General features: G+C 46.0%; 1 protein-coding gene across 1 annotated transcript in view; it reads left to right on the top strand.

Annotated features, from left to right (window-relative positions):
- The first annotated feature begins 4,743 nt into the window (after nucleotides 1–4,743).
- The window catches only part of LOC138249071 (NACHT and WD repeat domain-containing protein 2-like), a 51,213-nt gene continuing 34,473 nt past the window's right edge, over nucleotides 4,744–21,483 (top strand). The window contains exon 1 of the mRNA XM_069203121.1: nucleotides 4,744–5,013. Within this exon, the coding sequence (XP_069059222.1) occupies nucleotides 4,902–5,013 (112 nt within the window). The 5' untranslated portion in view covers nucleotides 4,744–4,901. The remainder of the gene's footprint in view (nucleotides 5,014–21,483) is intronic.

Consider the following 21,483-nt stretch of genomic DNA (forward strand, 5'->3'; position numbering starts at 1 on the left):
GTATCTTCTCTTGCCAAAGGCAGCTCTTGCAGGCTGCACATCCTTCCGTGCAGCCTGTTCATGGCTGCAGAGGACATGACAGCAGAGGCTGTGATCACTAACAAGGACCGCAGTCCACCCACTCCTCATAGTCTACCACAACTGCAATATCAGACCTTAATTTTTTCAAGTTTCTGAGCACCTTCCTTCGGAAAGATAAGTGCAAGATTCTGACCTTGGCCCTTGTCCTCGCTTCCCTGGATCTGGGGGAATGGATGGTATCCTTGGAGTTGCAGGACGTTTACGTTTCTGTGCTTGTTCTGCTGTCCCACAAATGCTTCCTTCAGTTCGTAGGGAGGTTGGTACAATTTCAGTTCACAGACCTGCCCTTCAGCCTCACCTCATCCCCTGGGTGTTTACAAGGTGATGACGGTGGTTGCAGCCTATCTTCGCAGTTCGGGGCGACATGTATTCCTGTACCTCGACTACTGGCTTTTTTAGACAAGCTTGATGCAATCATTTGTGGACCACCTACAGATAATTCTTCCCCTACTGTCATCCCTGGGATTCTCCACAAAGGATCCAAAGTCCCATCTGCAGCCAACTCAGAGAATTCCTTTAATAGTTGCTCTCTGGGCACAGTAGCTTTTTAGGCCTTTCTACCCTGGCAGCGAGCCTGGGACTTTCAAGTTGTGATCCCAGTGTTTCAGGCCCACTCTTAGTGTCCAGCATGGATGGTTCTGATGCTGCTTTGCCTGTTGGTATTATGTATCCTTTTGGGCCTTCATGCCTATTGGCACAGTAGTGCTATGCATTGACACCTCTGCCTGCAATGGGGAAAGATCCGGAAAAACGCGTCCAGAACCATGCCTGCGTTGTTCATGCAAGCGGATCGATGCTTGCCTGAACAACACAGACCTTTTTCTCTGCCTAAACCATGCATGTGCCGAACAACACACATGCGTGGATAAGGCAGAGAAAAAGGAAGATCCATCGGGAGAGGACGCGGTCAGGTAAGGGGCTGGGGCAGGGTTGTGGGTAGTTTTTAGGGGCAGGGGTGCAGGGGTTGGGGTGGTTAGGCTATTTTTTTTTTTTTAAGGGGTGGGGGGTCGGGGTTATTTTGTTTTTGGGGGGTGGGGGTTGAGGTAATTTTCTATTCAGGGTGGGGTGGTTTTTAGGGGCGGGGTGGGGAGGGTCGCTATAGTTTTAGGGGCAGGGGGTGGGGGATTGGGTATTTTTAGTTTTTAGGGGTGGGGGTCGAGGTAGTTTAGGTTTAGGGGCGGAGTAGGGGTTGGGGTATTTTTTGTTTTTAGGGGCGGGGTGGGGTGGTTTTAGGGGTGGGGTGTTGGGGTAGTTTAGGTTTTAGGGGGGCTGAGGAGTCGGGGTAGTTTTAGGGGTGGGGTGTGGGGAGTTGGGGTTTTTTTAGTTTTTAGGGGCGGGTGGGGGTCGGGGTAGCTTTAGGGGTGGGGGTAGGGGGGTCGGGGTATTTTTCGTTTTTGGGGGTGGGGGTTGGGGTAGTTTAGGTTTGGGGCAGAAGTGGGGGGTCGGGGTATTTTTAGTTTTTAGGGGTGGGGTGGGGGGTGTCAGGTAGTTTACCACAATCCCCCAACCCCACCTAAAAGCTAGTTTTAGGGGTGGAGTTGGGGTATTTTTAGTTTTTAGGGGCGGGGTGGGGTGTCAGGGTAGTTTTAGGGGAAGGGAGTCGTGATGGGGGTTGGGTTTTTAGGGGTGGGGGTTGAGGTAATTTTTGGTTTATTTTTGGGGGTGGTGGTTGGATTTAGGGCTCAGGGTGGGTGGGGGTATCAGGTAGTTTTTAAGGTTTTAAGGGTTTTTAAGGGAGGTCGGGGTACTTCTGTTTTTAGGGTGAGGGGGGGTGGCATGCGACAACCACGCATGCCGTTTCCACACATGCATTTACAACGAAAAATTGTTGTAAAGGCATGTGTGGTAAAGGCATGGGTGGAAACAACGCGGTCGGAGTTCTGACCGCGTTGTTCAGGCATGCGTGGTTGGCGCACGGTGGTTACATCATAAAACCCCTGCAATGAGCACAGGAACGTGTTTGCCTCACTCTGTATTTCGAAAGAGGGAGCCCAGGACCTTCAGTGGTGGCTGACAGACGCCAACCTGACATCCAACATGTTGTTCTCCCTACCCAACCCAGAATTCACAGCAGTGATAGAGGCGTTGCCTCTTGGTTGAGGCGGGCACCAGGATGAGGTGGAAATAATTGCCCTTTGGTCCCCTCCGGAGCAAAAGTGGACCATACCATTCCTTTATTTGGTTAGCCATAAAGGTCTTTCTCCTACACATCAGTGGAAGCTAGACCACGTCCTGAAGGACAGCTCAACCGATATATGGTACTGCAACATGCAGGGCAGTCTGGGGTTCAAGCGTGCCAGGAGCCTTTAAGACTCTGATGTTGAGACAAAATGTAGGGGAATTCTCTGACGGCCAACCAACAAGAGAAGGGTGGTGCAGGTTCTCATGGACTCCACCACCGCCATGTGTTACTGCAACAAGCAGAGTGGAGTGGGGTCCTGTGCCTTGAGACTGTACCTCTGGAATGGGTGGAGCTCAGGGCATTTCCCTGATCGCGAACCACCCTGTGCAGTCATTCAATGCGAAGAGTGGACTAGTTAAATAGGCATCACAGGCCAGATCGTGAATGGCATCTGCATCAAGAGGTGAAGCACTTTATTTTCCGACCGTGACGAGAATCCTGGCTAGATCTTTTCACCACCATAGAGAATGTGCAGGGTCAATAATTGTGAATGTTGGAATTTCTTCCAGCATGGTCACTAGGAGATGCATTTCCAAGCCAAGCTGTCTGATGTTCTTTTATCTGTTTTGTCTTGGACCCAAAAAGGCCTTGCAGTGGGCACTATTAAAGGTAATTTTCTGCTCTTTCAGCCTTTTCACATTTAACGATCTAACCGTCCTTGTTTAAATCACATGGTGAGGAAGTTCATTAAAGATTCCTCACAAACCGTTTTTGATGCCACAATTAGACGTTAATTTGGGCTTATCATTGCTTATGTGCAAGCCCTTTAACTGATGCATAGCTGCTTCTCTTGATTTTAAAGACTATGGGCCAGATGTATCAAACTTTTTTCCGATCGCAAAAATGCATTATAGTGTGTATCGAATCCAGTTTGCGATTCGGTAACTTGAACACTGTGTGGATGATCAGCTTTTTGTGGGGTCCTCTAGGGTGAAAAATAAAGGGAAATGTTGTGCAAAAGAGGACCCTGTGGAGGCTTCTGCTACTGTGCTAGCATGTGGAGTGCCTGTCCTCCACATCTGTCAGGCTGGGATGTGGGCATTGATGCATGTGTTTGCAAAGCTCTTCTACCTTGATAGCAAGGCTGAAGGACATTTTGCCCTTTTTGGCTGGAGTTCGTTCCACAGGCCCCTACCTAGGTAGGTAATGCATTGCTATATATTTTACATGAGGAATCTGTGGTTGGAAATATAAATGAGTAGAAGCAAGTTACATATGTTAAGTAATGCTCTTTCTGGTGGATACCTTAACTACAGGTTATTTACCACCCTCATCGGTGGGGTGGCCTCTAATACCATTTAAAAAGGTCCCAAGTTAGGAATCTGTAGTGTGGTACTGACAATTGTTTGTGCTCTGCGTTGGAGAGCGTGGAAAGATAGAAGTAAGAAACTGACATCAGCGCTTAGGGATGGCGCTTGTATGCGGCTCCACTTCATCAGTGCTGGGCTGGCATGGAGTCATATGGTGCCACTTAGTGGTGTACAGGAGTATTGCTGGAAAAAAATTCTAGACCCAGTCTAGTGCCTGGAGAGCATTGTAAGGTGAGGAACCTATGGTTAGTGTATCCACCAGAAAAAGCGTTAATGAAGGTAAGAAACTTGTTGGTTTGGTTTTTGTTAACGACTGTCATTTTAAAGTCATGATGAATTGATAATGTATTTTTTAACTTGACTGAAATAAACAATTTGTGATGATGGTGAAGTTCAAATGCCTATTCCTGCTTGGTAAAGTGCCTACTGCAATATGCGATATTACGTAAAAAGCAAGTTATTAGTAATTTTATTTTGTAGTACGTCCATGAATGTGTTTTGTCTCATTTGTTAGTATGTGAGAAGTGATGGTAATGAGTTGCTGTTTGATTATACCAAAGAGGCCAAGGACAGAATGGGCACGCAGAGCGCTGCATTTTTACCTACAGGTCATCTTTCGAAAGAAGGCAAAGGTTTGATGAGAATGGCAAATGAAGGGTTCGATAACCTGCTAGCTGTGGCTGAACAGACACAAATCGTCCCTCTCTATGGAATGTCGAAGAAAAAGCCATGAAGTGGAATCAAGACTGGGTAGGTTTGGTATTTCGCGTACCTGGGAAGGGACGCCATGCAAAGTCCCAAGGGCTTATATTTCTTAATCAATCCCTTTGTCATTCGTTGTGAGTGGATGCTGAGTATCTGCGCACATGCACTATGCAAAAGTCACACCTATTGGCTTTGTCACTGCTTGCACTATTCGTATTCGAGAAGCTGCATCCTTTGCAGATAATGACAGACTGGGCAGATTGCAGCCTGTTTTGCAACTGTCATAGGGCAGTTGCTTTAAATCACTGCTAAGACACCGATATGTCCCACATGCATTTTAAAAAGGACCCCGTCTTGTGACGTCCAGACGTACTCGCCGAGCTCCCAGTTGTAAACAGGGTGAAACCGAACGAGGCCTGACAGATGAGGATTTCCTGAGGCCCTGGGGACGTTTCCCTCCGAGAGCTGAGATGGCTCAGTCCGGTCCGGCCAAGAGTCACCGGGAGCAGCCGTTCTTCACCCGCAAATACTTATGTTTGTAATTTTAAAGACAGAACTCGTAGAATATAGAATTCTGAGGCCATTTACTTTAACCATTGACCGAAATAAAGGACGCGGTCGCCATGGAGGCCGGAGATGTGCTGCGAAGGGTCCGGCTCGCCGGAGACCTTACCCAGATCCCGTCTGAGGAGTTCAGGAAGTGCATCCGGGTGTTCCTGTGCGCGGAACCAAGAGGTGAGCGGTCACTGGACATGTATGATGTGACAAACGTGTGTCCGTGCGTGCTGGGTGCTGTCCAAGGCTGCCAGAGTACTCCCTGCCCCCCCGACCCCCAGCGCTCAAAGCCTGGGCTTCCCTTTTACAAACCATTTAAATGAGCCCAGTTCACAAAGTCTGAATGTTCTCCCACAGGCTTTCTCCTCTGTTTGGTGTAGGTTTCTACATTTTATAAGATCCTTAGGGAATCCCTGCAAAAGTGCTTTTCAAACGTTTTCGGACCTCAACCCAAATTTTAGAATCACAGACTTTTGGGACTCACTTAGCTTTAATGGACATGAGGCGGACGATTTCTTAATGTCACTAAAGCATTGCGTTGTAGTGAACTATCATTCTCAGACAATGCTTTTCCATTGAAATGACCACTACATTTAGAGAGACGTACAGTTGTACTAATAAAACGATATTGCAATGTGTAGAAATCAGGTTTCCGTGAATATTCATCATTTGTGAACCACCAAGAAAAAAGTGCCTTGATTTGTTTTGATCCCTTTACAATCTTTGTTTCCATCACACTTCAGAATTACAAAAAAAAAAAGCTTTAATTTTTCTTTCCTATTTGCTGAATGTGTACAGGTCGTTTAAAGGTATTTACATTTTGCTGTGTGCTACAAAATGACTCCCTACAGCCTTTCCTTTCCCACTCCCGATATCACAGCAAGATTGTCACATAATTTACTTTACTTTTCTTTCTCTGACTGCAAAGTGAAAGGAGTTTGTAAACACCAATTCCCATGTTAACAAACAAGCAGCAATTTTTCAGGAGACATAATCTGACATTTGTATAGACGCACAGCAAAAGTTACAAGATAAATATAGAATTTAAACTCATCTTTAATTATCGATTGGGCATTCGTGACCCACCAAAAATCAGATTGCAAGCCCATAATTGGAAAAACAGTGCTATAGTGTACTCCTGAAAATCTACGACAGCGGTAGAGTTCCAGTACTCCGAATCGCAAAATGTACTCATGCAGAACTGTGCATTTGCACAACTATTGTTTTTTTCCTAAGCAACACTATATATCTCCAAATCAATGAATTCCATTCACTGCAAACCTCTGATACATGGACATCTTCCCTCCTTTTCCCCTCCCTGGAAAATCATTTACGGCTGCCTTTGTCTGGAGTAAATTTGCGTGCACTTCCGGGGTAACAGTGTAGCAACATGAGTTATATGAATATCCAACTGTGAAGTTTGATGATTTTCATCTACTTCTGCAGGGTTCCCGATCAACCCTTCATCGCTTTTGAATGTATTGTGGTGGAATATCCCCCAAACTTGTTAATTTTCCAGTATTACAAATGCTCTTTACGATACTGTAGAAATAACTATTCGCTGTATCAGGTTATGGAATTTACATTTGTATAATACTCTATGCACATCTAAATATATTTCATTGATGCACCAAATAATTTGTGAATTTAGTCCATTGATTGGAGTGAAGACTAAAACTCCTGGAATGCTGTAGTTTGCTGAAAGCTTGTAATTGTAATATATCTTTGGTGGTGAGAAGTCCTCCACTAATCCTACTGTGCAAGCGAAGCCACTTTTTGTCTGTCTGTACAAAAATGTCAAGGAGGCATCATTTGTGCCAATTTCATTCTGTATTAGAAATTGTTGCCTGAAAATACTTGTCTGGTCAGTAAAACATAAGCAAAAAGACCAACTCAGAGATCCAGGGCTACATACTATAATAGTTGCTCTGGTGCACAAACTTAGTGAAAGCTTTTTTGCACCAGTTTGCTGCTTGTGTAATACTGAATAAAGCAAACAGATTTCGTCCGTCCAGTGCACTGAGGTTTTTGGACCATGGATAAAATGGAGAAGGCACTTATTTTGCTTGTGAGCTGTAGTACTTTGCAGAGGCAAAAATCCAAGTTTTCCTACTCCTGCCCAGCCCGCCTACTCCATACCAAGGATCCAGGGCTCCTTCACCGTTCCACACTACAAGAAGTCTTACACCATGCCACCAAGCCAGTGTTATCACTCCATCCACAGAAGATGTGGTCGCCAATCTCACAGGCGAAAGCTGCTGGCCCTAAAATCTAAAACTGAATTGCGAAGAGGTTGTACTTCCTTGCATCCTGGTGTACTTCCTTGTGCAGCAGACATGCCTAACTGCGAGCGGAAACCCTCACCCGGGCATGGATGATTTATCACAGCAGCACTCTACCTATCTAGCCAAGGTATAAATCCCTGGTAACATTGCCCAAGTTACACTAAGCTAGACATGTCATCTCCCTCTCTTTACTGCATAGACCGCAGAGCCAGCGAGACGCCCAAGGCAGGCAAAGTCAAGACACCAGTGCTTCATCACTCAATGTGAGGGCTGCAAGTGCTAGTTTAAAGGCAGTCTCTGCCACAGATTTGGGCTGACTCATGTCTTAAATAGTTGAAGAGATGCGACATGGAGCAGAGCTATTTTACTGCTGTAAACACTGGTAAACTGTTGCTTGTCATAGGAACTATAAAGGCATGTGCTGAGTTTGCCCGGAACTGTAGACGCATCTGTTGAGATAGTGTATTTCAGCATTCATATCATACTTGCTACCCCTATGTGGGGCACTGAAGCACTTGCCTACATGGGCACCAGGCTATGCCATGCAGTGTGTGTGGTTGGAAAGGTGTTGATTTTGTGTTTTTTGTCATATCTGGGTAGTGTTGTCGATGTCATGCGTGATGACCACCAGAGGACGGTTATGGTGTTATGGGATGCAGCACTTAGCAGTGCAGAGGAGTGGTCCCGAACCTGTGATCTGGGGACCCCTGGGGGTCCGTGACTGCTTATAAAATTTAATAACAACAGTTTAGGTCCCCACCTTTCAGTAATGACTCAGTGGGGGTCCCCTGATTCGAATTATGATTCAGTGGGGGTCCATGGGTTCCAGTAATAATAAAGTGGGGGTCCACAGAAGTCAAAACGTTGGGAACCACTGGTGTAGAGGATGAAGAGGTATGACACACAGATGCACAGTTTATGGTTTTCCATAAGCTGGTAAGCATTGGTGTTATTTCTATTTATCTCTTTTGTCTGATGCAGCACACAGACACGCCTTGTTAAAAGCTCTATATAAATGTGTCTGACTGGTTGTGGGACTGTTGAGAATCATTTTATTAGAATTCTTTGAGACATTATAAAAGTACTTAGCAGATGTGCCATTTAGTTAGGTACCACCATGCTCGTAACAGCACTGCCCATGAAAACGTCAGACACACCACAAATTAAGAGAAACCATACATCCAACACAGCCTGCTTACGCAATTATTGTGTTTTAAGTAGGGTGGGCGGAACTTGTGGAATTTGACTCCAAGTAATTACGTGGAGTTGCATAAAAACTCTATAAGATTTTGCAGAGTTCATCCAGCGGACAGAAATACGCTGTTAAAGCTGCAATATCGTCAGGAGGGCGAGTAGTTCTGAAAAATTAGCCCAATTGGCACCATGCGGTGCGCTAGTCAACACAGCCATTCGAGTTGATTTTGCTGCTTCTTGAGTAGAAAATCTATTCATGCAGCAGCAAGTCTACTCATGTAGCAGCCCTCTCACCGCAACCACCCACGTTCGAAAATGGCACAAGGGGAAGCCAAATCTCACTCATACCCCTGGAGCTTCATAGGGAAAAATTCTGCCATGCGGCGATTGTCGAAAGTGGCCGGAACCCAGTGCTACAAGAGTAACGCAAAGTCACAGAATTCCTTCAATTCTGCGGGCAAATTCAAACATTCTGACCCACCCCTATTTTTGAGGCACATAACACCATTGGCCAATATCATCCACTTACCACATATAGACATTTAACGAGCAATGGGCACCTGTACCAATTGATGAACTATATAAGCAATTTGCTACACACTGGTTTCACTCACCAAAAACTCACAGCTCATTGAAACTGACATAGAGACCGCACATCTCCATAAAAAGAATCCGATCAAGCACTGTGGGCTATAGAAAGGCTAACTAATGATGACAATCCAGAAAAACGCATTCCTACATGGTATGCCTGATGGAGAACGTTTAGGGGCCTAAATCTAATTTCCCTGGCAGAAAGAAACAGTAATCTGGCACACCCCCCCCAAGCAGTAAAGGACACATCTTGTGAAACATACCACATGGTTAGTTTCACCACTGTGGTCCTTCAGACCTGCAAGTTAGTGCTAAACCATATGCAAACTGCAAAATGTCTGCGTTTTCACCACTAACTGAAAGTAGGAGAGAAGCACAAATTTGACTTCTGTGTTAAGAGGGGCAGTCACAAACTTATGTTAGATGGTGGCAGTTGCCCATGGAGACCTTCGTGCAGGGGGTAACATTGCATGCAAACTGTCCCAATTAATGTATGTGAATGTCATTCCTCTTTTATTGTGCACATGTGTTAAATGGGTGCAAACACAAAAGCCCCGATGGAGGTGTTGTTTGCGCTGACATGTTTATGCACAGGTACCACCACATGGGTCCTGTACACTGCATTTTTGTGAACCTAAGTTCATCTCGACTGCACAAGCGAAGAAATCTGCTAAAAAACGCTACTGTAATTTAGGGAATCAGAATTTGCTCATAGTTTCACTCACAGATGGAACTTATTAGCAAAGAAAATTCACAGTACAGAGATGTGTGTGTACACTGGTGTTGTAAGGGGTAAGGAAAAGGCCACTGAGAGGATGGTGCACACACACAAGGTCCTAACTTTGTGACTATTTTAATACTTTCTCAATATATTTTTCAACTCGATTTGAACATGGAACACACTACCAAAAAAATTAAGGGTACAATTTAAATGGCAAAGATTTCCAAGTTCTGACATGTTTCATGAGACCGAAGGGGGGGGGGGGGGGGGGCGATATATCCACTTAGAAATAGTCTCCCGTGGAGGTAAAACACATGAAATACGACAATGCACATTTCCGCCACACTTGCTTGGTGGACAGTCCACGGGTGCATGGGATTCTGGGATTTACCAAGATAAATCTCCAAATCCAGTTAAATTGTAGGAGAAAAGTTCTAGTGATTTTTAGCTTCTGTAATAAGAGATTAACTATTTGTGTGTGTGATGAGTACATGCATTTGTGTGTTGTGACTAATTGTTTTATACAACTAAGCCTCTGTTGTAATAGTTTAAATGAACCCTAAATATTATTTTTAATTTACTTTAAAACTAAAGTCATTTATTTCCTTATCCCGAACTACTTGTGGCAAAATAAGAAACTGAATATGTCGAACACTTGCTTTGCCCACTGTGGGTCTTGTGCTGTATAAATGCACAGAGGAAACCAAGTGCTTCAAACATACAGGATGCCTGAAATACTCGCCAAAATATTTATTACTCATAGTGCAAATGTTCCTTCTCACAGTCCTTGCCATGGGAGGTGATTTCCTGTTAAACAATACCCTTGCATCTATGAGGCAATGCTAGGAAGGGATTGAGCTGCATGTTAATCAGAAAAAAAAACCTTTCAGTGTACCGCTAACAAAGTGATGACATTTTTACAAGAAATAATACCAAACCCCTTACACGGTGTTATGCCGTTCAGCCTGGTTCTTAAAACAAAAGTTTTCAGCATTTTTGTTTACGCTTTTTTACTCATACCTCCGTCTCACCTTGGAATCAACTCTGAAAAGTTCCAACCAGGCTTCAAGGCCAGAGTTCTTGGATGAACAAAGTCTGAAAAGGCTCCTGTCTCTTCAGGAAGATAAGAGCTGTCCAGCAGACTGAATCTACTAACACCAAGATACTGCTAGTCAAAGTTAAGAGTGTGTAACGTTACTAGTTGGCAGGCTTAGCAGTGCTTTCAAACATAAAAAGCAGATAAAAGCAGTCTGTCTGCAACATCAGTGTCAGCCGGATGGAAACAAGTTCAGATAAATCGGGAAAGATAGTCCAAGACATTCCAAGCAGCCTTGAGTCATGCTCATGATGTACCCTGAAAACAGACTTAACAAGAATCCACGACCACTAGAATTATGCGGTAGGAAAATGCAAATTATGTGGCGTAATGCAGCACATTTTGTGATAGTATTATTTAATTATTTTGTCATTTTGAGAGACACTTCGTATCATTCTCTGGTCATAGGTTGAACCTCATTGGCACCAGTTTAACACCTAAATATAGAAATAAGAAACAAACAGGTGACCAGTCAACCTTTGCAAAGGGCCTTCCAATATGCCGCAACATATGTCCCGGTTTTTGTGTAGCTTTTGAAATGTTTGAGCTTAAAACAATATTTTGTTAACATTTGCAGATCTTGCCGCAGATGATGGATTGTGTGGCAAATGTGGCAAATCCATATTTATGCAAAAGAACTATAAATCCTAGGGCCCTGCGTGAATCCACTCCTTCCCAGTTTCCATGCTCCAGCACATTATCTTATTACTACGTAAAGTAGGAGTTTGGGAAATGGGGGGAAGGAATGAGACAAGACAGAGGTTTGGTCAGTACTGAGGCAGTACTTGCACCTTTTTTTACATTTTGCATCGCACTTCAAACACTCTTGAATTTTCATGCTATGAAGAAGATTTCTCAACATACTCTGGCCCATATTTAAACTTTTGGGTGCAAACCTGCACTAACGCAGGTTTGCGCCATAAAGTATAGCGCCATTCCTAGACACCGGCCAGGCGCCATATTTATGGAATGGCGCTACGGCCCTGTTAGCGTCCTTGCAAACGCGCTAACAGGACCGGGGAGGCGTTGTCAGAACCGGTGCTTGTGCGCCTAATTATGCCGCTACACAGTTTAGAGGCAAAAAAATTGGCTCTAGGCAGTGTAGCACCATTTTCTGGTGCACAAGCCCCATGAACGTGGCTCCTGTCTTAGTAAAGACAGGAGCCATGCCCACCACTTCAGTGGCCATGCCCAGGGGACAAATGTCCCCTGGGCATGGCCATTGTGGTCAGCGCTGTACAGGGGGCTCCAAGTCAGGGCCCCTGAGCAGTGTTGGGCAAAAAACTAAAAATATATTCACCCAGACTTACCTTGGATGGGTCACCCATCCGTAGGCGACCTCCTGGTGTGGGTAGGGGTGATGTTCCTGGGGACAGGGAAGGGCAGCTGTTGGCAATTTCCATGGTTTCCGACCATGGAAATATGCCAACAGGTCCCCTTACGCCTGCCCAGACTCAGGCGTTAAATAATGGCGCTAAGCAAGCTTAGCGCCATTATTTAAGTCCCCCGTGCTGGATTTTAGCACGGGGTATAAATATGGCGCAAAGGCCATATCGTCCTTTTCTGGACGGGAACGTCTACCTTGCATCTCATTGACGCAAGGTAGGTTTTCCCCTCCAGAAAACAAAGTTAACTTCATATATTTGTCGCTAGACGTGTCTAGCGCCAAAGTATAAATATGGAGTTAGGTTTGCGCTGAATTAGCAAATTCAGCGCAAAACAAGTATAAATATGGGCCCAAGTTTACACAAAATACAGCACAATGTCTTACCAGTGTTCAAGTGACACCATTCTCTGGCGAATGTAAGAATGGCAGCAAACATTTCAGTACCCCTGGGACCTTAAGAACTCCAAGCAGGTAACCGTAGGGATGGAGCACAGAGAGAGGCGTGGAGGAAGGAGCCTACGCGAGGGTGGCCGGGGGGAGGAGTCTAGACATCTGATTAATATCCTAATGAACTGACATGGAGAACAGAACAAACATGCTGGAACAAAAAAGGCCGGGGGCGAACAGGTAGCGACAGTGAGGAACCAATGTAACCATGCAAATAATTGTCAGACAAGGAACTGCAGGTGAGTTTCCTGTTTGTGCTGTTGCTGCCCCGGAAGTCCTACCCACAGTTGCAAGTTCTACAGCGGTAATGTAGCATTCTAGCCTACTGCCCCTTGAGAACCGGGATCTTCCAGTCCTCCACAGCCTACAAGCCTGGCCCATTGTTCCCTTGTACAAACAGATGTTTCTAGGGAATCAACACCTTTGAAAATGTAATGAGCCTTGCTCCTCACACCTTAAAGAAGTAAGGGGTAGTAACCCCCCTAAAACTTGTGTACAGGACCAGACTTCTTGTGAGACATAAGCTGCAGACTCAATCAGCCCACCTTCCTGGCTAAAAAAACCCCGTTATTTTTCAGTTTTAGAAAATACATCTCAATACAACACAACAGATCAGTGGGTGGAGTACAGTGTGGAAGACATGGCTGGTTATACATAAGGACGAATTCCCTTGACCATCTCATACTCATGCGTATCTGTATTGGAACCCTGTAGCATGTCCCAGTTCTCTAATCCTACAAGAATAGCATCCTGCCACATTGAAAGCTAGGTCCCACCTCCCCCTGAATGCAACGTCTCACTCACGTTCCCATCTGTGTTGTCGCTGTTGTTGGTTTCTGAGTCTGCACGTAAGTCCAACAGCGTGTCACAGATGTCCCGCCACACCTGGAGGTCATCCTCCATGTTCTCGTTTCACCTACGTATCATGTGTGACGCCCCCTCCTGTTTGTCCCTATGCCAGTTTCCAAGTTCAGGCAGGTGGTGGCCCATCCAGGTGATGGCAAATCTACGTCTGGCTAATACCTGCGGCAAATGCAAAAATGTGTATGCCCTCTTACAGTCCTTTGGCCCCTTAACATAAGCCAATAGACAGGTTAGAAGTGTGCATTCCATTGTGAGGTGAGTAGTCCTCTTCTAGTCCTTCACCCCCCGGCATTGCCAGGACATGAGTAGAAAGTCCACCCCACTAGTATTACAGTGGGGCAACTGTCCGGTCGATTGGGGGATACACAATGAAGGGTTTTGGGGGTTAGGTATGTCCTATGTAGGAAATTGTAGTGTGCTAACTTAAAGTGGGCGTTACAAGAACCTGTGTGGGTGAAGTCATAGATTGTGGTCCATTCCCCATCCTACATGGGGCATCCAGGTCGGCATCCCATGCCATGCGGGCCTGTGGAGGGGGGCCGTTGCTTCTGCACGCACCGCCTAATATAGCAGTGTGATCAAATGTCGCCCTGCACTGCAGGAAAATAAAATGTCCAGTGTATGGGTTGGTTGAGACGCAGCGGGGTAAATAGGCCAGGTCATTCTGACCACTTCAGCCAGTCCAGCATGATGCAGGAAATGCCCGGGCCCTAGTGGAAATTTGTTACAGGCTTGTTTAAAAGATCGGAAGATCTCTCAGAGACATAAAGGCACAACCACCCTCCTTCCATGCTTGAAAGGACATAGGCCCTCATTATGACTTTGGCGGTCTTTTCTGAAGACCGCCGAAGCCACTGGTGCCGGAAGACCACCAGTGCTGGCGGTCTTCCGCTCGCAATAAAATGGGTACTGCCGGATTTCTGCCACACTGTGGGCGGAAATCCGGCAGTATCCATGATGGTGGTCGGAGGTGCCTTGCCCTGCCAGTGGACGCGACCAGCCGTATTAAGACCATTAATGCGGCCTGGCAGTGTCCTGCTTGTGGGGCACTGCCAGCGGTAGCAGCGTCCCTTCCCGTTCCCTGCTGGACGACCTCCTCTTCGGACAAGGTAAGTGGGACGTCTGACAGGGGAGAGGGGTGGAAGGGTGGGGGGTGTTGTGTGTGTGAGTGTGTGTTGTCTGCATGTGTGAATGCATCTGTGAGTGTTGGGGTGTATGCGTGGTTGTATGCGAGTGAGTGAATGCATGTATGAATGTATGTATGTGTGGATGCGTGACTGAATGCATGTCAGTATGTGTGAGTGAATGCGTGTACTGGTGAGTGTATGTGTGAGTGAATGTGTGTATGGATGAGTGTGAGTAAATGCGTGTAGGGATGAGTGAGTGAATGCGTATGTGGATGAGTGTGAGTGAATGCGTGTATGGATAAGTGTGAGTGGATGCGTGTCTGAAAGTGGAGGTGAGTGGGTGTATGCGTGGTGCGTGTGCGTGTGCGTGTGTGCATGTATGCGGGGAGGGAGGATGGAGGGGGTCAGGTACTTGCTGGGGGGGTGGGAGAGCTGTCTACCAGTGATAGGGAAGGAGTTCCCTGTCACTGGTAGCCCTACTGCCATGATTTTCGTGGTGGTGCTGCCGCTGCGGAAACCATGGCGGTAGACCGGCTCATAATGCTGCCGGCGGTCTGCTGTGGACTGCCGGGTTGGAGATGTACATCTCGGGCCTGGTGGTTCATACCACCATGGGGGTATGAGTGGAGATGTGGCGGGTTGGCACTGGGCAACCCGCCACACTCATAATGTGGCGGTATGCACCACCAGCCTGTTGGCGGTGATACTGCCACATTCACCCTGGCGGTCAAAAGACCACCAGGGTCTTAATGAGGGCCATAGTGTCCATCATTTGCCTGACTGGCTTCAGAACCCAGACTAGGAGTTCCCTGTGGAATGGTGCTTGCTCCAAAACTACCTCAACGAACCGTTGCCATTCGTGTGCTGTCTGATGCACTATGTATGGTATACCAACTCTTTTAACAGGTGCTTTTCCCAGCTGTCGTCCTCAGCCAGCCACCGTCCCACATGTTGCAGGTGCCCAGCATAACAGTACAGATCAAGTCTTGACACCTCCAGTCCGCCTTCATCATACCATCAGGTGAGTGTGGTTAGAGCCACCCTGCTATGGTGACCCACTTATAAAAGTGCTTGCATACCTTCATGGGAATAGGGATGCCAGGGGGAAGAGCAGAGACTTCTGCCGGTTGAGTCGGCAGCTGGATAAGTCACCAAACCTGTCCAGAAGTCCCAGCAATATCGGCAGCGCAACATGTGGGAAGGCAAGATAGAAAACCGCGTCATCACTCGTAGCAATATTAAGTGATAGGTATCAATCCTAATGGATTCCCCAGTCCTGCATCTCCCTGCATGCCCATATCGCCAGAGGTTCCACGACCAGCACAGAGAGAGGGGGCAGTCTTGCCGCGTCCCTCATTCTAAGGTCCATGCTTCTGATCTGCTGCTTTCCACACGTACTCTAGCACTAGGGCCATAATATAGCAACTCAAACCAGCTGCAAATGTGGGGGCCAAAGGGCATGACGCTCATCACTTTGAGCAGGTAGTCTCAGACCATCATGTTGAAGGCTTTCTCTAGGTCGATAGAGACCGGCGCCAGCTCTTCGTCCCGAAATTCCACTTCATGGGGGACATGGGTTAAGCATCTAAGGTTCATTCCGGTATTCTGACCAGGAATGAACCTGATAGAATTTAAAGGTACACTGTTCCAATAATTAGGGCAGCGGAGGACCAAATATCAACAGGAGCAAGAGCCCTCAAGCATCACATTGGATGACTGGCTTCATCATCGGGACAGCTCCTCGTTAGGCCGGTGTTGCAATGCCTAACGGGCTCCCCGAAGGGGGCTCTTAACCGTATTGTTCAAAGCGGTGAGGTTTCAAACAATAAAGGAGAGTATAGAAATATTAAAATTGGTTATCCATCAAGAGATATTATAAATTTTAATAAGATTGGTAAGATGGAGACCAAGATTAAAAATCGAAGTGGGAGTCTAAAACTGAGTTGTAATGCTCACATACTCCCAACAATAACGCAAGAGGATAGAACCTTTTATGGTGCCTCTGGTCAGGTCTACATGTTTCGCGTCTAGTGGTCCAGCCGGATCCAACGACGCTTCATCAGGACCAACAAGAATTATTACTTCTCCAAAAATAATTTTAACTATAAGCCCAACTAGGGGAAGAAGTGCAAAAACAGTCACTTACTTTTTGTATGTTTATGCTATGTCAAAAAAGGTCGCCCTAAAAATTAAAAATCAAAGTGCAAGTAAAGTGCGTGTATTCCAAGTGTAGCAAACAATTGCAATAATGCTGTGTACAATTTTGCGAAGCAATATGTACAAGTTAAGCTTACCATCCCCGGTAATAGGATACGGCTCCTTGGAATCACCTGTCAGGGACTGGAACTGACAATCTAGTATTATGGTAGTCATAAAAAAACACAATGTTTGACAATAGTATTATTGTGAAAAGAACTCTAAACAAGTGAGACTCTGATAGACTAGTGTCTCTCCAGTAGTTAAAGTCCACAATAATGGAAATTATGTAACAATGTAGAGAAGAACAACGTCATGATGGATATCTCTAGTTATAAAACATTGTATTTACTGGATTAGTAAAAAGTGCCAAGTGAAAAAAGAACAGGAATACTTATAAAACTTGAAATAGGTGCTCAATGCGGTGTGGTTATCACAAACGTGGTTTAAAAGATGTTAAAACTACGTTAGCACCCCATTCCTAAAGAGTCGACATTTCTTAATTCACGATGCGACTAAGCTTTCCAATATCGGTTCAGTAGACCCATAAAGTCGACAGCACTCGTGTCGGGTAAAAATTAGGTCCAACCGCGGGGATACGCGGTCAAAAATGAAAAGGTTTCACTTACTTGTATTATGCCGTTCGTAGGTTAATTTACCTAACCGCCTGACAGCGTCCCATTAGACAAATGGCTGGGCGCTCGGCGGGTGTTTTTATGCGTTGTAGCGAGACCGGAAAGCTTTTCCGGCTCGCGCGTTCAGCAAATACTGGAAATAGAGAACGGACTTTCACAGCAAGCCACTAAAAATAGTAAAAGGACAATGGTCTGCAGAGTGCAGCCGATAATTGAGATGGAAAAAGAGGGTCAGCATTTGCGGATAATGCTCATAAATGCATGTGAAAATGAGGAAGTTAGTCCTATGAACATTAATAGTGACATAGACATCCCTATATGTAGAATAAGTATTGTTATAGATGGTAAAAAAGCAATTGTCTGATAAGGAAGAGTCTTGTTGGAATTAAAAAAACATTTATTACTGCAAAGAAAATCTTGGTACACCACTAATAGCCTAAAAGATAATTCTTCGGGCTAGCGGAATTAAACCGAAAGTGTAGTCCACGGAATATCATCGTTTAATCCCCTGATGGAAGTCCCTAATTTAAAAATCCAGCGTTGTTCAATTCTAAAGAGAACATCGGAGGCATTGGAACTGATTCTTGGGACTTCCAAGATTATCCACCAAAGGTCATCTGGGTTATGCGGAGTGTCTAAAAAATGTGCACATAGTTTGGTAGTGACCCTATGGCATCTGATGTTGCTCCTATGTTCATTTATACGTATCTTAACAGGGCGTGTAGTCATCCCAATATAGCGTAGTCCACACGGACATGTGATCATGTATATGCAATTCTTAGAATTGCAGTTTGTGTGTTTTCTTAAGTACCACTTCCCTAAAGGGTCAAGATCTAGCGATGTTGTTTGTTTAGTCAGTTTGCACACATTACAATTACCACAAGGGTAGTGGCCTTGAACTGGGGGAAGGTCCCACAGTGATCTCTGTGTAGAAATGTCGTAAGTAACCTTTGGACGGGTATGAACCACTATATCTTTAATATTAGAAGTGCGTTTAAAGGCAAATAGTGGTTTTGGCATTACCATCCCACCACTCTCCAAAATAGACCAACGTTTGTTAATCAATTTTTTGATGTCATTGGACAGTGGACTGAAAGTAGAAACACAACTAATTCGTGTCTGGGGAGCCTTGTCCATGGGTGCCAGAAGACTCTCCCTATGGTTATTTCTAGCTCTTTTGCGAGCTACATTCACAAGTTTATTAGGATAGTGACGTTCATGGAGTTTTGTTTGTAAAAAATTAGCTTGATGATCCTGCACTGGTCCTCTAGTACTAGTTAGGACATATGGGGTGCCCGCTGGTTGGCGAGCAATTTGCAAAGTATCTTCACGTCTATGTTAATCATTGTGATCGGCTGGTAAGCAGCTGGGCTAGCCTTATTGCCATCCGGCTTAAGGAACATACATATCTCTCCTTCCCTCATTCACAGCAGTAGTATCCCACTATCCCATGACTTTAGGAAATCTTTCAGGAGTTCTTGTGTTATTGTAGCTGGGAATGCCTCATAAAACTCAAGTTGGAATCCGTTGTCACCCAGTGCTTTGGCCTGAGATAACATACAGAAGACAGACCTAAGTTCTTCTAACTTGGTGTGTCGAGAGCCTCGGCTACTATCTATCCAAGTCAGGGGATATCCAGGTTCTCCAAGAAAGGTTTATATTGGGACGGGGTTACATCTGGGTTTGAGAGCCTCTCACTCTGTTGCTCTACTGTTTGAGGAGCCCCAGTTGACCGCCATGTAATCTGTTAATGCCCAGGAAAGAGCTTTCTCTCCCAATTGGACAGTTTAGGATGTTAGCCGGCACCTTCCAGGATCTCGTAGTCTGCGTTGGATTGCCCCCCTTAAGAGCACAACTGACCGGGGAATGATCTGATAAGAAGCACGTCAAGTGTGTGACCTCAATGTCGTCTATGCATGGGAACCCCACCATCAGTATTCTGTCCAGTCAACTGTACATATTGTGTGTGGCAAAGTGACGTGTATACCCTTTACATGGGGTGTCTCAGCCGTCAAACATATTCTATACCCATGTTTTGCATCAACCCACGGAGTACTGCTGTCATTAGTGGTTTGGTGCCTCCTCTGGGGTGCATCCTATCCAGATTAGCATCTATGATGCAGTTGAAGTCACCTATCCATATCAATGGCGTGTCAACATCGTGTGCCATAAAGTCCTGGATACTGTGAAAAAAGGAGGGGTTGTCATTGTTAGGAGCATAGATGTTCAGTACGGTCAAGTAATGTCCGTCCATTGTCCCCTGTCACAGGACAAATCGACCTCCCACATCAGCCTCGACATATGTGAGGGAGAAAGGTACCTCTGGTGCCACTCAGATAAGGGTGCCTCTGGCATATGTAGAATATGAGGAGTGAAAAAATTGTCCTCACCGTTTTTTGGCTAGGCGTGTTGCCCCAGCTTCATCCAGGTGCGTTTCTTGCATGCATACTATGGCGATGTTGTGTCACTTTAGGAAAGTGAGTACCCTGTACCTCTTAATGTATCTTCCGAGTCCCCTGGCATTCCAGGTCAGGATTCTGAGGTCAGTCCCCGTCATCATTCATGCTCTTGAATTGCTGCTGCATTCTTCACTGCCATGTCTGGACCCCTGCCAACTGCTCTACGAATAAGAAACACTAACATATAAGATACAACCAACACACCCCACGGATAAACATAGTTGAACTATTTGACTATCTATGCCCATCCTATGCGTTTGCCAGGACTTGCAAATCCAATGGGGACCTGCTAACTTACGCCTTCAACCAGAATTCCGGTAAGCCATTCTGATACACGTGAGTCATACCTTTATTTGTTCATCACAACGCACACTTGTTTGAGCATTTTCACGTGTTCGCGCAGGTAGCCTGGGTTTCATATGCTCATGTACTAGTATTCAGCTCAGCGGGGCTAGGTGACATACCAGTGCACGATGCAACTAATGCAAATTTCTTTACAGTCATTCCAAGCAACATTCCAGCCCCATTAGATACCCACCAGGCTAACACTGGTCACTCCACCCCATGGAGGTAGACATCACATCTCTCATTCAATCGTATCCACCTCCCACATCTGGGGCAACCATGGTGTGTGGTACAAAGTCCAGTGTGGGGCTAGAGCCTCCTGGTCCATCTGGTGTTGGTTGCATGTCAGTATTCAGCTCTATGTCTTGAGGAGCCGAGGCGCTGAGCTGCATGGTACCATCTTCCGTGACTGTGACCCTCTGGGAGCCCAGTGGGGTAGTGCTGGGGTCATCTGTAGCTGAGCTGCGGATCGTGGCCCTCCTCGAGGGCAAGAACCTCAATTCCGCTGTGGGTTGTCGTCCCTGTGAGGTGACCCTGACCCTCCTCTGATTTCTAGCCATTTTCTCCACACCTCATGTGGTCAGTCGTAAAAGTGTGCCTTCCCCTGTGAGCTGAATTTTAATTGTGCAATATATATTAGCTTATGTTGGAGCTGTACTGCTCTTAGATTTTGTTTAACGCCGAGAAAGGATTTGTGCTGCTCCTTCACCTGTTTTGTGTAGTCTGGGTAAATGGCTATCCTGCGACTGCCAAAGAGGTGGGAGAGGGGAGTGGAGTCTTGTCCGTTCACGAGCCACTTGAAGGATTCAGTCCCTGACGCGGTAGTTGAGGATCTTGGCTATGATGGCTCTCAGTGGACCTCCCGTGGGTGGGGAGGTGGGGGTTACCAGTGCCCTGTGCGTGGTTTCCACTAGGAAAAATTTAGATAGTCCCAGCAACTTAAGCTCAGTCCACACCCAGTCCTCTAAAAACTTCTCAGCAGAGCCCCCTTCTGCTCTCTCAGGAAATCCCAGGACATGAATATTGCTGCACTGGGACCCTCCTTCCAGGTCTTCCACTCACCGCTCCAGCTCCCTCGTGGCAGTGGTCATCTGGGCCATTTGACACTTAAGGGTGACTACTTCCCCCTGCAGCTCTGCAATGTTGCTCTCTGCAGTTGTGACTTTGTCTGCAGTTTTCCTCCGGTCAGTTTGCAAGAGATTAACATCAATTGACACTGCCTCAATTTTGTGTTTGAGTGCTCTCCGGGAGCCGTGAAATGCTGCCAACAGTTGTGATCTGGAGTGTTCAGCACCACCCTCTA

This window comes from Pleurodeles waltl, chromosome 8 (genome assembly GCF_031143425.1).
Source record: "Pleurodeles waltl isolate 20211129_DDA chromosome 8, aPleWal1.hap1.20221129, whole genome shotgun sequence".
Classification (NCBI taxonomy): Eukaryota; Metazoa; Chordata; class Amphibia; order Caudata; family Salamandridae; genus Pleurodeles; species Pleurodeles waltl.